Source organism: Callithrix jacchus, chromosome 15 (genome assembly GCF_049354715.1).
Source record: "Callithrix jacchus isolate 240 chromosome 15, calJac240_pri, whole genome shotgun sequence".
Taxonomy (NCBI): Eukaryota; Metazoa; Chordata; class Mammalia; order Primates; family Cebidae; genus Callithrix; species Callithrix jacchus.
The window spans coordinates 80,423,918-80,439,213 of NC_133516.1; the positions used below are offsets into that span (position 1 = coordinate 80,423,918).

General features: G+C 43.4%; 1 protein-coding gene across 1 annotated transcript in view; it reads right to left on the minus strand.

Moving 5' to 3' along the window:
• PARP15 (poly(ADP-ribose) polymerase family member 15) overlaps nucleotides 1-15,296 on the minus strand; it is a 43,323-nt gene that overhangs the window by 13,745 nt on the left and 14,282 nt on the right. The window contains exons 3-8 of the mRNA XM_008982339.5: nucleotides 14,021-14,257; nucleotides 12,274-12,495; nucleotides 9,231-9,309; nucleotides 7,920-8,069; nucleotides 4,965-5,027; nucleotides 3,231-3,398 (exon numbers count right to left, since the gene is read on the minus strand). Of these exons, the coding sequence (XP_008980587.1) occupies nucleotides 3,231-3,398; nucleotides 4,965-5,027; nucleotides 7,920-8,069; nucleotides 9,231-9,309; nucleotides 12,274-12,495; nucleotides 14,021-14,257 (919 nt within the window). The remainder of the gene's footprint in view (nucleotides 1-3,230; nucleotides 3,399-4,964; nucleotides 5,028-7,919; nucleotides 8,070-9,230; nucleotides 9,310-12,273; nucleotides 12,496-14,020; nucleotides 14,258-15,296) is intronic.

Genomic DNA, 15,296 nt, shown 5'->3' on the forward strand with positions numbered 1-15,296 from the left:
TGAAGTTCAGTCACTTAAGGTTCATTATCTTCACAATAAATTTGTCTTTGCTAATAGTTTCCATGTCATAAGTATGAAGACCAACCTCCCAGTTTCCCTGGAGCAGAGAGGTTGCCTGCAACATGAGACTTACAGTGTTAAAACCAGGAAAGTCTTGGGTAAACTAGAAAGAACTGATCACCCTATATAAGGTTATACATAAGGCAAAGCCCCACTTCCTCCTCTGGGGCTTTGCACTTACTCTCCTCCAACACTATGATTATTGGGTGGTTCTTCCGCTGACTTTTCTGCCCTTTTCCCACCGCAATCTATCTGTGGGCATTTTTCGCTGTTCTGGTCTCAGCCCTCTTCTCTTTCTTGATGCAGTCCCTTGACAGGCTCATTCCACCTACCCAGTTGCAACCCTTCCCACTATGTGGCTGATCATACCTACACCTGTGGCCTCTGCCTTGGGTGTCATTCTTGATTACTATGTCTTGCATCTGTTTCAAAATCATAAACTCCTGAAAGGGCTAGGGCTTGCTCCACTCTGTTGGCCCAGTGCCAAGTAGCAGAATACATGAGCTTTTACATGTAAAACACCTAGAACATGTAAGCACCCAATAAATCTTAGCAATTCTTAACATTACTACTACAACTAATGGAGCTATTCCAGCTACTTCATGGGAGTTTAGTGGTACTCAAAATAGACTGCATCTGGGAAACATTTCTTTTTCTTTCTTTCTTTTTTTTTCTGAGACAAAGTCTCACTCTGTTGCTCAGGCTAGAGTGCAGTGGTGTGATCTCAGCTCATTGCAACCTCTACTTTCTGGGTTCAAACTATTCTTACATCTCAGCCTCCTGAGTAGCTGGGACTACAGGTACCTGCCATCATGCCTGGCTAATTTTTTATTTTTAGTAGACACGGGGTTTCACCATGTCGGCCAGGCTGGTCTCAAACTCGATACCTCAAGTGATCCAACCACCTCAGCCTCCCAAAGTGCTGGGACTACAGGTGTGAGCCACCATGCGCAGCCTGAGAAACACTTCAAAAATGTCCATTGAAATCAATGGGGAAGAGAACATCCATGAGCACCTCTGGAGGCATCAACAAAATCAACTGTTATTCATTCCTCCATTCAACAAAACTTAATGGGCAGTGATTCTTCATTCAACATGGGCAGAGAAGACATAAAGACCTGGTCCTTCCCTTTAGAGCATTTCACAATGTATTCACAGAGGCATGGCACAAGCATTTCATGGCCTCCCACTTCCTCCTCTGGGGCTTTGCACTTACTCTCCTCCAACACTATGATTATTGGGTGGTTCTTCCGCTGACTTTTCTGCCCTTTCCCCACCACAATCTATCTGTGGGCATTTTTCACTCTTCTGGTCTCAGCCCTCTTCTCTTTCTCGATGCAGTCCCTTGACAGGCTCATTCCACCTACCCAGTTGCAACCCTTCCCACTATGTGGCTGATCACACCTACACCTGTGGCCTCTGCCTTGGGTGTCATTCTTGATTACTATGTCTTGCATCTGTTCCAAAATCATGAACTTCTGAAAGGGCCAGGGCTTGCTCCACTCTGTTGGCCCAGTGCCAAGTAGCAGAGTGCTTGCTCTGGGTGATGGGAACAAAACGGTTTGGGTTTGTGAGCGCTGTAATTTGCCAGATGGTGTGGGAGAGGCTCCAGATGGGGAGAAGTGCATAAACAAAAGGAACAAAAGTGGTAACAAAATGCTTGTAGCAAGTTCCTCCTGGCTTCCCTATTGCCACCGATAACAAAAGGTTATCGGTGGTAATAAGGGCGGCGGGGAAGCCAGAAAGAATGTACTGCAAGCATTGTATGGTGACCGTGGGGCTCATATAAGAGGGGTCTGGGATACCTGCAGGAGCATTCTGTTTTAATCTAGAAAGAAGGAAGTCTACAGAGTTGAGCTAAAATGATGGTGGAGGCTCTAAGACAGGAATTTAATTGCTGAAAAACTCTTAAATTAATGGTAACCTGTGGCTACATACTACTAATACTTCCCAAGTAAGAAGCCCTCACTTCCATGAAAGTGACAGGGGACAGGGATGTGAATGAATCAGGAAGTGAGTGACCAGCTGCACTATCAACTAAGAAGAGCAAATGATTGGATGATGTGATGGAGATGAGGAAAGCGTTCCTACAAACTCTGAGCAGGACAAACCTGGCGCTGAGCAGGACAAACCTGAGCTTGTTGCTCATGGGGAGTGACTGCATCTCACTCATGATTTTCTCCCCAGTGCCTTGCACCGAGCTTGGGTAACGGCATTTCAGTTCAATGAATGCACAAATGAGAAGCCAGCTGGGAGACACTGAAGTAAACCAGATGGGGGAGGTCTGAAAGCTTTAGAAATGAAGAGAAAGGCTGGAACTCAACAATTCTCTGGAATAAGATTCAGCAGGACTTGCTGACTGTAGGGGTCTGGGACACAACAAAGCAAGGATGGCAGGCCAGGGCAGCTGGGAGCGTCAGGGCATCACTGATGGAGGAAACGAGAAAGCCTGAGAGCTCAAGAGGAGTTTCTGTTTTCAAGGGAGGATCATAAGCTTTGATTCTGATGTAATGAAGTTTCCGGTAACAGAAAACTTAACCAGAGGAAATCCTGGAAAGAATGAGAAATGCTGATTACAGAGAGCAAATGAATCCCCCAAGGGGAAAAAACAAAGTGAGAAAACTATGAAGTTAAGGACCAAACTTGGAAAGATACTTAGGGAGCATAAAATAAAGAAGGGCCGGACACAGTGGCTCATGCCTATAATCCCAGCAGTTAGGGAGGCGGAGGCAGGAGGATCATTTGAGCCTAGGAGTTTGAGACCAGCCTAAACAATATGAGGAAACCTGTCTCTACAAAAAATACAAATATTCGCCAGGCATGGTGGTGCACACCTGTGGTCCTAGCTACCTGGGAGGCTGAAGTGGGAGGGTCTCATAAGCCTGGGAGGAAGAGGTTGTAGTAGCTGTGATTGCGCCACTGCACCCCAGCCCAGGCAACAGAGTGAGACTTTGTCTTGAAACAATAAAGACAGAAAGAAGAAAGATGGAAGAAAGAGGCTTGGACCTAGTAGCTGGTGGTGCCCTCTGGATCTAAAAGGTGGCCCCCTCTCTGATGTACATCATTGTGTCGCCTTCAGGTGGACCCAGCATTGATCTGCTTAAGAGTGAGACTAAATCTAAGGGAATTTGTACCACTCAGATTTTATTATAGAATGATAAGCTGCAAACCTGTTCCAATGGCTGGAAGGGAAACTGAGGTGTACTTCCTCTGCTCACACTCTTCTAGAACACTGGTGACCGTTCTCCTGACATCATTTTCCCCAAGAACGTGAATTATTATTTCACAAGTTAAGCCTCCACCTTGTGTAATTATAAAGTCTCTGTGAGGCTGTGCACCTGGAAAAAAGGGAAGAAAAACAAACATGCAGCCTATTAGTTACTGGAAGAAACACTTGGATTTTTGAGAAATGAAAATAGCTGACACCAGTGGAGGCTGCGAAGCCCAGCCGCCCTCGAGCCTGTTGGTTTCATTTACTGGACTGTGTCAGCCTCATTTTCTTTACAATCAGAATTCTCGATCTCAACAAATACACTGTTGAGTATTTTGGGTGCTATTCAAAAGCACTTTATCTGCATTAATCTGCTCAATCCTCAAAGCAAGCCCATGATGCAGGTACTGTTTTCCCTGTTACACACATGACACAGCCACAGAGGGAGGCAAGGTCAGTAGCCAAAGTTTGCCTAGGATTTAAACGCAAGCAGCCAGTCTCCAGAGCTCTTAACCCCCACTCTGCTGTCCCAGAAGGGCAATTTATATGCTCATTTAGCCACATTAATTTTTGAAGGAGGTAAAAGCAACGTACTCTGTAGCATGGAGGTGTGAAAAGATGAAAAATTATCCTCACTCAGGACCCTAGAGGTCTTGAGCACATGGAAATTACCAAGGCCATTTTAAGGCACTGCTTCTTTGGTTCAGACTGCTCTGAGTAAGGCTGGGGCCAGCAAAAGGGAGGAGGGGGAGAGTGGATCCCTGCCCTCCTGAGGAGCACCTGTGACCAGGCACTCTCTAGGGCCCCTTGGGTGTCCCTCCCACCCTCCCCTCCCAGGCAGCCTCCTCAGGGTTTTTCAGCTTGTCCAGTCCACCTTCATCCTCTGCTCCTGACTTCTAGGCACAGCTAGCTCTTCCAGTGCTCAAACCCCTGCTAATGTCCTCATGTTAGTGATCAAGCATTATCTTCCTCCACTTTCACTCCAGAGACATTTCTAAATCAGAGAGCTACTAAGATAGGAGTTTCAGGCACTGTAGCAGGTCAGTTTCGGGAATACATTGTCAAACATGGTGCACTATGACTTCTTAAAGCACACTCATAGCTGACTGTCTACCCTACTCTGCAAGGGATATTTTGAAGGACAAATAGTTTATAATCACCACCTTAAGTTCCCCAGTCAAAGTTCACACTCATTCATAAAAGGATTAGAAGTTGGCTATATGCAGATGTGCTGGGAGTAGTAGAACAAGGTTGGGGGACGTTTGTACAGCACTTTACACTTTACAGAACTTTTCACATTAATTGTTCCTTCTGATCCTCAAAACCACCTGTGGCACAGCTTTCCCACACTACTTACTAGTAGAACTTTCCTACTGATGAGAGAAGCAGAGCTCTTGGCAGTTAGGCGACGTGCCTAGGGTCACTCAGAAAATGGCAAAGCCTGGATTATTAGAACCCAGGCCTGGGTTCTTTTTACTACTCAGGGATGGAGACAGATGAGATGGGGGGATAAAGAACCTCTCCCCCACAGCCTCCAAGTCCTTCCGCCTGCGCCTGCTCTTCCAGTGAACCAACCTTCTTGCAAAGCTTTGCCCACTACTTACTCCACCCCAGTCCTCCTGTACGTCCTCTCGTTGTAATCTCAGCCCTCTGATTTTTCGAGTTTGAAGTGAAAAGTAACATGTGCCCATACCTAGTATAGCACATTCATTTTCCACAGCTGGTCCAGCACCTTCTAAAATAGCCTTTGACACACCTAAATAAGACATGTTAATGGTAAAAGGCATCAGTTAGAATTCTATAAGTGGTTATAGCTTTCATACATTAGACTTCTGCTCAATTCAACCATTTGTGGACAATCCATTGATCATCCCCCGTGTCCAACCAGCTGTTCTTTCTATAGCAACCTCCACCCAGTGGCTGATGAACAAACAATCTGATCTCAGCACCATGGAAGTCCCTAGGAGCTGAAAGCTTTACCTTCTCTATTTATACAGGAATCTTTTTGCAGTTATTTGAAATTTTTTGCATGCTACCCTTATTATTTTGTAAAAAATCAATGCAAATACAAAAATAAAAGTTCTGGCTGGGCGCAGTGGTTCATATCTGTAATCCCAGCACTTTGGGAGGCCAAGGCGGGCAGATCATGAGGTCAGGAGTTCAAAACCAGCCTGACCGACATGGTGAAACCCTGTCTCTACTAAAAATACAAAAATTAGCCAGGCGTGGTGATGTGTGCCTATAATCCCAGCTACTCGGGAGGCTGAGGCAGGAGAATCGCTCGAACCCAGGAGGCAGAGGTTTCAGTGAGCTGAGATCGTGCCATTGCACTCCAGCCTGGGTGACAGAGTGAGACTCTGTCTCAAAAAATAAAAGTTCTGATACTAAGGAGAAGCATGAATCTCAAAACTGTAATAAAATTGAGCACTTCACTGAGTTCTTTGATTCTCCAGCCCCAGCAGTTAGGCAGCTGGTTTCAATTCAGTGACTCTTCCAGTCAAGGTGGTAGCTTCCTCGCTTTGGTCAAGTCTAACGACGGCTGGGATGAGTAGTTAAAAACATGGACTTTACATTTTGATAAACTGGGTTGAAGTTGACTCCACTATCTACTAGCTAATATGTGACTAATACGTTCCTCCTCGTTACACAAAGGCTAATATGGTACTTCCCTCACAGGGTTATTTGTACATTAAAAGAGATAATGGATAAAAAAATGCTTAGCACAGAACCTGGCATGCAGAAAATACTGAATGAATGTTAGTTGTTTGATCATTACAAAGATCCTATATCTCTTTATCCTTGATTATGAGTGTGTTATGAAATGTCTCTTTTTTAAAAAATCTTTTTTTCAATTCGTTTGTTCTGGTCTCTGTCTTTGCTGTGAAGATTTTCCTCAAATGTCAAGTGATCTTCGCCAGTCCATTCCTGTTTAAGAGTGAGCTTAGAAGCCCTGTGTGAGAAGGCTTGTTGACCAGTGGGCCTCAGTGTAAGGCTAGCAGGCAGCACCTACTGTCTGTTGTTCTGGGATCCATGCAGGGAGAGGGGCTGGACACTCGCTGTTTGGTACAGAGATGTCCTCTTAAACAGTTTTCAATCTAGCTCCTCATCTCACCTATGCCTGGTGCCTAAGTCCAAAATCCCTCTGGTTCTGTTTCTCTAGAGAATAAACATCCCATCTTTGGCCAGGGAAGAGCGAGGAAAGTTACTGTTGTATAGGATGGGGGATCCAATCAAGTGGCCTAATTGCTACTGATCCGGAATTTCATTCAACCATGTTTTCATCTCTGTACTTGGCCCCTGCCTTCTCAGATACCAGTGGCCTCCAATTCCTGTGTCTCTGAGGCTACTGTTCTCACCTGCAGGCACTAAATTTTCTCTACTCCATGGCAGTTAACACCCTTGGCTAGCAGCTCCCCAACATTTAAAAATTTCTTACCTTTTGTTCATAGTTATTTTCCCTCCAACATTCATTTTTCTTGTGTGTTTATATCCTTTTCATTACTTTACAGTTGTATTAATGCAATTCCAAAAGGGGGCAGGGATGAATGCATAGGTTCAATTTAGGGTGTTTCAAATAACTAAATGTTCTTTATGTCTATATTTTAAATGACTGAAAAATGGAGTGACCAATAAATTAAATGGATATTCTACAGATTCACTTCTGCATATTTTTCAACTTAGAAAATATTTAAATTTTATTTATATTTATGTTTTATCTTATTATTTTAATTTAAAAGTCAATGTTTTATAATATACAAAACTTTAAGAAAGCCAGGCACAGTGGCTCACACCTGTAATCCCAGTGCTTTGAGAGGCCAAGGCAGGTGGATCACCCGAGGTCAGGAGTTCGAGACCAGCCTGGACAACATAGTGAAACCCCATCTCTACTTAAAAAAAAAAAAAAAAAAAAAATTGGATGGTGGCACACACCTGTAGTCCCACCTACTTGTGAGGCTGAGGCATGAGAATCACTTGAACTCAGGAGGCGGAGGTTGCAGTGAGCTGAGATCGCACCAATGCACAACAGCCTGGGCAACAGAGTAAGACTCTGCCTCAAAAAAAAAAAAAAGGTTAAGAATGTATATGTATAAGTTATAAGGATAAATTAATAGACATATGTGGGAAGGGCATTCCCGAATGTGTTACCATAATGGGAGTAGTCAAACATTTCAGGGAAAATAAAGAAAAAGGGTTGTGTTTCATTTCTGGGTCAGTGTAATATAGAGAAGAGAAGAGCTGCAGGAGGGAAGATGTCAATGCCAACTGGGTTGCATAAAAAGGAAAATAAAAATGGAGGAACTTAGAGGTACTAAACCTTACATTTGGAAGTTTGACAATTCAGAGCTGATGCTAAATACAACGCTTCAGTTAAACTCCACCTTTACATCAGTTACACCCCCATCTAATCCTCTCCAGGGAAAAAGGTGTTTGACAGGCAAAGAAACTGATGCTCATAGAGGTTAAGTGACTTGTCCAGAGCTACACATTGCTAAGTAGCGTAGGTAGGATTCAACCCATGTCTTCCTGAGTCCAGGGACCACATATTTTCTACAACACCCTCTGTCTCTTCAAGACAAATATTAGCCACAATTTCCCTTCCAGAAATTATTCATACTAATAACTACAATATATTGCTTAAATAAAATACCTGATTTCAGACTAAACGTGCTTGTTGTTGAGTTTACAATAACGTCTACCTTTTCTTCAGTTATATCTCCAGTAGCAACCTGAAAAGTAATTGCACCAATTTTCATTTCATATGTTGTGAACCAAGGATTAGAGACAGTCCCAAAGGTACCTGAAAAGAAAGAAAATGGATGAAGAATGGGCTGCTGGCTCAGCTCCTAGAGGAAAAGCACACATCTTGCGGCCCTATTCTCTTCCCAGCCCAACCCTCTTTTTTTTCCCCCAACAGAAACCCGAATATTACCATGTCTCCTGGCCTCTTAAACAGCTAGGTTTTCTTTTTAAAGGAAATTAGAAAATAATGCTTTGTGACAGTAGGAGTATCTCCATTTTCTGAGTTACATACGATGAGGCAGAAGTATCTGATTGCACCTCTCTGTCTACTGACAAGAGCTGCTGTGGTGTCAAGAGAGAAGAGTGAGAAAATAAGGGAGTGTGCCAAGGGCACTGTCATGTCTTGTAGACAACACTGCTAGGAGAGTCTTTTATTACCACAGGTGTAGCAATATAAAGGCCGCTCCGAAATCCCAGCACTTTCGGAGGCTGAGATGGGGGGGATCACTTGAAGTCATGGGTTCAAGACCAGCCTGGCCAACATGATGAAACCCAGTGTCTACTAAAAATACAGAAAAATTAGCTAGGTGTGGTGGTGTACACCTGTCATCCCGGCTACTCGAGGCTGAAGCAGGAGGATCGCTTGAACCCAAGAGGCAGAGGTTGTAGTGAGCCAAGATCGTGCCACTACACTCCATCGTTGGTGACAGAGCTAGACTCCATGTCAAAAAAAAAAAACAGGCTGCTGAGAGGAAGTTACCTTTATCCTTGTGGCATATTACTCTCCATCCCATACTCTGAGGCTTACAACTTAGATGTGCCACTTCAGCTCATCCCTTAAACCCTTTAGATCTACCTTTCGACATTTATACAGTGGCAACAGAACCAACTGCCATGGGGCCACTGTACATATTAAATAATATACTATATATGAAAGCAATTAGTAAAGTATAGTGTGCCAGGCACAGGTTAGTTATTTTTTTATTACCATTTCTTAGAAACTCTAGTTTTGTTACCATTGATTTGGTTCCTGTTACTATATGATTGCTTCTTCGTGTGACCAGACAATAGGATGTGCTCTAACACCTCCCCCAGCACAGATTTGTTGTTCGTGCTCTTCCTGTGAATTAGCTTTGCCTCCTTCTAGTGGACTTCAACTACCACTGAAGAGTTGCTAAGCAAAAGGAAATATTTCCTTAGCAGAATGACTTTACCAGACCTTGGCTATCTCCAGCCATGGGAATCCTGGCCTTGTTGGGATTTCTTCTTGACCATTTAGCGAATTCATCTAAAAATGCCTGGAAATAGAAACAGTTACTGACCACAACAATGTCATGTAGAAATATTAATCCAATTCTTTGGAGCATTGATCATCAGATACCAAAGAGTAACAATAGTTTCTTAAAGATTTCCTCTTCCCTCAGAGACTTCTTAAAGGATTGGAGTTCAACCTGGGAATTTTCTCAACAACTAGCAGTGCTGATTTACTTTATTTTTGTTAGTAAACTAACACTATCCAGGCAAGCATGTCAGGAGGGATGCTGACACACTGGGAGTCAGGTATTGGAAGGGTTCCTATATGAAGACTTTCTAGCCAATGACTAAATTAGGGACCACGAGGACCTGTAAAAGGATCAGTTTTTCCATTTTAGGGTCACAAAGACCCATCTTCTTATACTGGCTCTGCAGGAAGTCACATGCCTTTTTTGTAACCACTATCAGTTATCCCTCATCTTTTGAAGCCCCGTAATTCTAATCTCTTATATCCAGTGTGCTTTGGTAGAATGTTTGTAGGTGAGTGGGGGCTGGGCAACAATGTTCCTTGCAATCTTTGGCTGTTAGGTACATTCTGGGGTTGATTAACAACAAATACATATAATATAGTACGGTTCATCTCTATGTCCAGTCAAAGCCTCCTGAATGAAAGCACTAAAATCCATATTAGAAAACGTCATACATTGAAATTTTGTTTAGAAATGGAAAAACAAAAAGGCTTTTTGGTCATGTGAGTGATAAAGTTGAGCAATGGGTAACAGAGAGGAGTTACAGAGTTTCACCTGGGTTGTCTTCATCCATTTTCTTTCTTTTCAGATATCTTTGGGACTGTTTCTACTTTTTTTTTTTTTTGAGACAGGGTCTCATTCTGTTGCCCAGGCTGGAGTGTAGTGGCATGATCTTGGCTCACTGCAGCCTCAACCCCCTGGGCTCAACTGATCCTCCCACCTCAGCCTCCCAAGTATCTGGGACTACAGATGTGCACCACCACACCTGGCAAATTTTTATAGACATGAAATTTTGCCAGGATGCCCTGGGTGATCTTGAGCTCCTGGGCTCAAGCAATCCCCCCGCCTCACCCTCCCAAAGTGCTGGGATTATAGGCATGAGTCACTGCACCAGTCCATATTTCTATTTCTTGGTTAGAACAATGAAATTTGGGGCAGTTACTTTCCAGATTGCTACTGGAGATGTCACCCCAATAAATGGCAGATGTTATTGTGAACTCAATAAGGACACAGATATCATGAACATTTTGCTAATAATAATTTTCCCCAAGTTTATCTTTGAGCAAAAACATATGTCTCTGGATATTTTATATTTACTGGGGGAAAGAAAACTAAGAAACTTTGGGGAGTAAATGTTACTTTTTAAACTATTATTATTATTATTATTTGAAATGGAATCTTGCTCTATAGCCCAGGCTGGAGTGCAGTGGCAACGATCTCGGCTCACTGCAACCTCTGCCTCCCGGGTCCCGGTTCAAGCAATTCTCCGACCTCAGCCTCCCAAGAGGCTGGGATTACAGGCACAAGCCACCATGCCCAGCTAATTTTTGTATTTTTTTAGTAGAGATGGGGTTTCACCATGTTGGCCAGTCTGGTCTTGAACTCCTGACCTTGTGATCCACCCACCTCGGCCTCCCAAAGTGCTGGGATTACAGGCCTGAGCCACTGCACCTGGCCTAAACTATTATTATTGTTATTTCCTGTAGACAAATTTACTTACAAACTGTATCATGCAATACTTTGGAGTGTCTCAGGGGAACTTTGGGAAACATCTCTGGGAAGACCACACTTCCATCCAGAATGGGCAAGAATAACTAAGAACTTAAAAAACAAAATTATCTTTGATCCTGTTTAAGTGCTAATGTTAGTTGTAGCAATTGCCTGTCAGTCCTTAAAGTCAGGTAATGACTACTACCAGTTTTGAGGTTTTCTATGTGCTACATATCATGCAAAACACTTCACATACACCTCCTTAAATCATTAGAACAACTCCAAAAGGTGTTATTGCCACACTCATCTTCCACTTGATAAAACTGAGATTCAGGCACTCCAGAGTGCCTCCAAAGTTCCACAGAGACACTCCAAAGTATTGCATGATATAGTTTGTAAGTAAATTTGTCTATAGGAAATAATAATAATAATAGTTTAGGCCAGGTGCAGTGGCTCAGGCCTGTAATCCCAGCATTTTGGGAGGCCGAGGTGAGTGGATCACCTGAGTCGGGAGTTTGAGACCAGCCTGACCAACATGGAGAAACTCCATCTCTACTAACAATACAAAAATTAGCTGAGCATGGTAGCCCATGCCTGTAATCCCAGCTACTAGGGAGGCTAAGGTGGAAAATTGCTTGAACCTAGGAGGTGAAGGCTGCACTCAGCCGAGATCGTGCCACTGCAGTCCAACCTGGGCAACAGTATGAGACTGTCTCAAAAAAAAAAAAAACCTGAGATTCAGAGAGGTATGCCACCCAACTTTTAAATGGCAAAACTGAGATTAAACCTAGTTATACCATTCTTCTAATGTCAGTGGAAACTACTTAATAAGTGTGCTTTGACTGCTTCTTCACTGCTGAATGTGGTGCTGCTATTGTTAGTTTGTAGACATGCATAGACATGTGTAGACTGGTCTATTCTATCCAAATAACTAAATTCTTGAGGCTTCTCTTATTCTGCCCTTTCCTCATAGATAAAGACATGACTTAGCTTTCACATAGTCAGTATTAAAATGTCTAGGCCATTTTCATGCCAATAACTTTCCACTTCTGTCTAAGAATATATTTATTATAGATTAGCTTATCTCTTGATGAACTGTCTAGGAAGAACTACATGGGTTATGAGTGTTGGCTCATAGCTAAATCATATGACGACCTCCCATTAGCAACCATCACTTACGGACACAGGAGTAGAAAACATGGTTATTCATAGATCTGCTTGCTTTTGGATTCACTTGCCAGAAAAACCAGATGGGATGTGTTACCATACCTGATAGCCTTCATCGTCATCTGCATGTACCAGAAAGTGGACTTCTTGTAAAGTTTTCGGCCTTGCTCTGCTACTGTATTTGAACACTTCTGAAAGGATTAGTTTAGCAAAAACAGCTTTGGGAAACTGCAAATTTCCTGTTCCAATCAGGGGAAATGTGATCGATGAGAAAGATAGCTGTTCTACAGTTGTCAAACATTTCTTGATTATATTTGCCATGATCTGAAATGTGCAAAGTACATTTACATAAGTTACAGCTTAAGCGGGTGGAAAACAAAGAATTGTGGTCCCAGCAACTCTGACAAGGACCTCTCTGCTATAGTTAGCTTAGTCATGGCCTGCAAAGTCAGAAAGGGGGGAAAAAAAACAGGGCAGAGTACTTTCCAGAGAGATTCAAACTCATTCAGGAGGGGCAGGTCCAACAGTGTGGGAATGGCTGGATAAAAATGGCACCTCAATGCAACTAAAAGTGATGCCTATGAAGAGTTTTTAACAACATGCAATATTTATGTTAAGTCAAAAAAGTATTAAAAAATGTTTAAAGAGAGAATATCAGGTCTAATATGGTGCTTCACATCTGTAATTTCAGCACTTTAGGAGGCTGAGATGGGCAGATTGCTTGAGTCCTTGAGTTCAAGACCAGCCTGGGAAACATGGTGAAACCCTATCTTTACTAAAAATACAAAAATTAGCCAGGCATAGTGGTGCATGCCTGTAGTTCCAACCACTCAGGAGGCTGAGGTGGGAGGATCACCTGAGCCCAGGAGGTGGATGTTGCAGTGAACTGAGATTGTACCACTGCACTCCAGCCTGAGTGAGAGACTGAGACCGTGTTTCAAAAAAAAAGAAAGAAAAAAAGAGAATCTCAACTAAGAAATAAATATTAAGACCAGGCACAGTGGCTTATGCCTGTAATCCCAGAACTTTGGGAGGCCGAGGCAGGTAGATCACTGAGGTCATCCTGGCCAACATGGTGAAACCCCATTTCTACTAAAAATACAAAAATTAGCCAGGCCCAGTGGCAGGCACCTGTAATCCCAGCTACTTAGGAGGCTGAGGCAGGAGAATCACTTGAACCCAGCAGGTGGAGAAGAGGTTGCAGTGAGCCAAGATAGTGCCACTGTACCCCAGCCTGGCTGACAGAGTGGCTTTTGGTGGTTGGATTATTATTTTTATGGTCTTTTTGTACTTTTCGATATTTTCCACGATGTATTTATATTACTTTTTCACATTCTCAAAAAAAAAGTTGCAAAATTAAACTGGGAGTGGAGGTGGAAATGACGCTATCAAAAGAAGGGCACTGATCCTTATTCATCACCACAGCGTCGGGTGCACCTCTTTGCTATCCTGAAAGATTAGTACGTTACATCTTGGACACCGTTCCTGGAGAATCCCAATGACTGTTACTACTTCTGAGGGTCAGTTACTCAGAAATAACTGGTAGTTGTGATGGATTCTCCATGGAATGTGCTAAAGATTTCAACAGATAGACAGGGTTCAATCAATGTGAGGGTCTCACAGCCTAGGGCAGACACTTCTTTGTTGTGGGGCTGGTGTGTGTGGTGTGTGCATCATAGGATGTTTAGCAGCATCCCTCGCCTCTACCCACTAGATACCAGCAGCAGCTGTAACAACACAACTGCCCTCTGCAGGGCAAAACTGCCTTCCTTGAACACAGTTCTATACCACACCGGCAGGAGATTCCCAAAGCTACCAAATGAGGTGGAGAACTAAGGGCTTTCCCTACCTGCCAAGAAGTCCCTGCTCCATTATCCCAGCCTGGAGCCACGACATGGAGCACAGCTTTGCAGTCCAGATTGCAGCCACTTGTCATGAATATGCTACCCACTTTCTCCTCTGCTTCCTGCCTGGTGGCATCTAACTCTTTCTGGAGCATGGGACCAGCCTTGTGCAAAATTGCCCAAGATAGCGGTCCCCCTCCAAGCTGAAGATTCATGGGAACGGTGTTGACAATGACATCGGCCTTAAAGAAAACAGCAACAGTTACAGATTGAATCAATACACAATGACTGAGCACCTCTAAATTTACTAAGGATTGTGGGGTAATGTGCAGGTATGTTTTGCCTGTCATACTAACATGTCAGCACTACCTTCAAGGAACTTACAGTCTATTTTTAGCACTGAAACACCATGATGAGGTAACTTCCAAAACTTAGACATTAAGGAAATACATTAACCGTCACTGTGAAATCAACACACAATGAGTCAGAGTAAAACTGTGAAAATGAGTCAGAGACCGGAAGCAGAGAGTCAGAGATGAAGACAGAGAGCAAGAAATGGAGAAAGAAGAAAAGTGAAAGTGAAAAACAGACAGAGATGGACAAAGACAAAAACACAGAAAGATTGAGACAGGCCGGGCGTGGTGGCTCAAGCATGTAATCCCAGCACTTTGGGAGGCCGAGGCAGGTGGATCACGAGGTCAAGAGATTGAGACCATTCTGGTCAACATGATGAAACCCCGTCTCTACTAAAAATACAAAAAATTAGCTGGGCATGAGTGGCGCGTGCCTGTAATCCCAGCTACTCAGGAGGCTGAGGCAGGAGAATTGCCTGAACCCAGGAGGCGGAGGTTGCAGTAAGCCGAGATCGCGCCATTGCACTCCAGCCTGGGTAACAAGAGCGAAACTCCGTCTCAAAAAAAAAAAAAAAAAAGGATTGAGACAGAGACGGGAAGGGAGAGAGAACTGCTCTTAGGCTGGCAGGAACTGAGAAGGCTTGTTTTTAATTTAACAGTGTACCAAAAGAAAGACTAGGTCAACGTGAAGAAGACTCTGGTCAGCCCTGAAGGCCTAGGTAAAGGAAAGGCACTACAGTAAAGGTACTCAGTGTCCAGTCTAGCCTGTCCAGGTTCATCGGGTTCTCCAATGTCAGTGTTAAGGCTCTTCCTTTGGCGAGATGAGGGTCATAGCCTAATGCCATGAGATGTTACATATTCAACTCATAACTCCTATTACTCAGATTTTGTGCTCACCAGAAACCTTCTGATTCCCTGCTAATTTGGG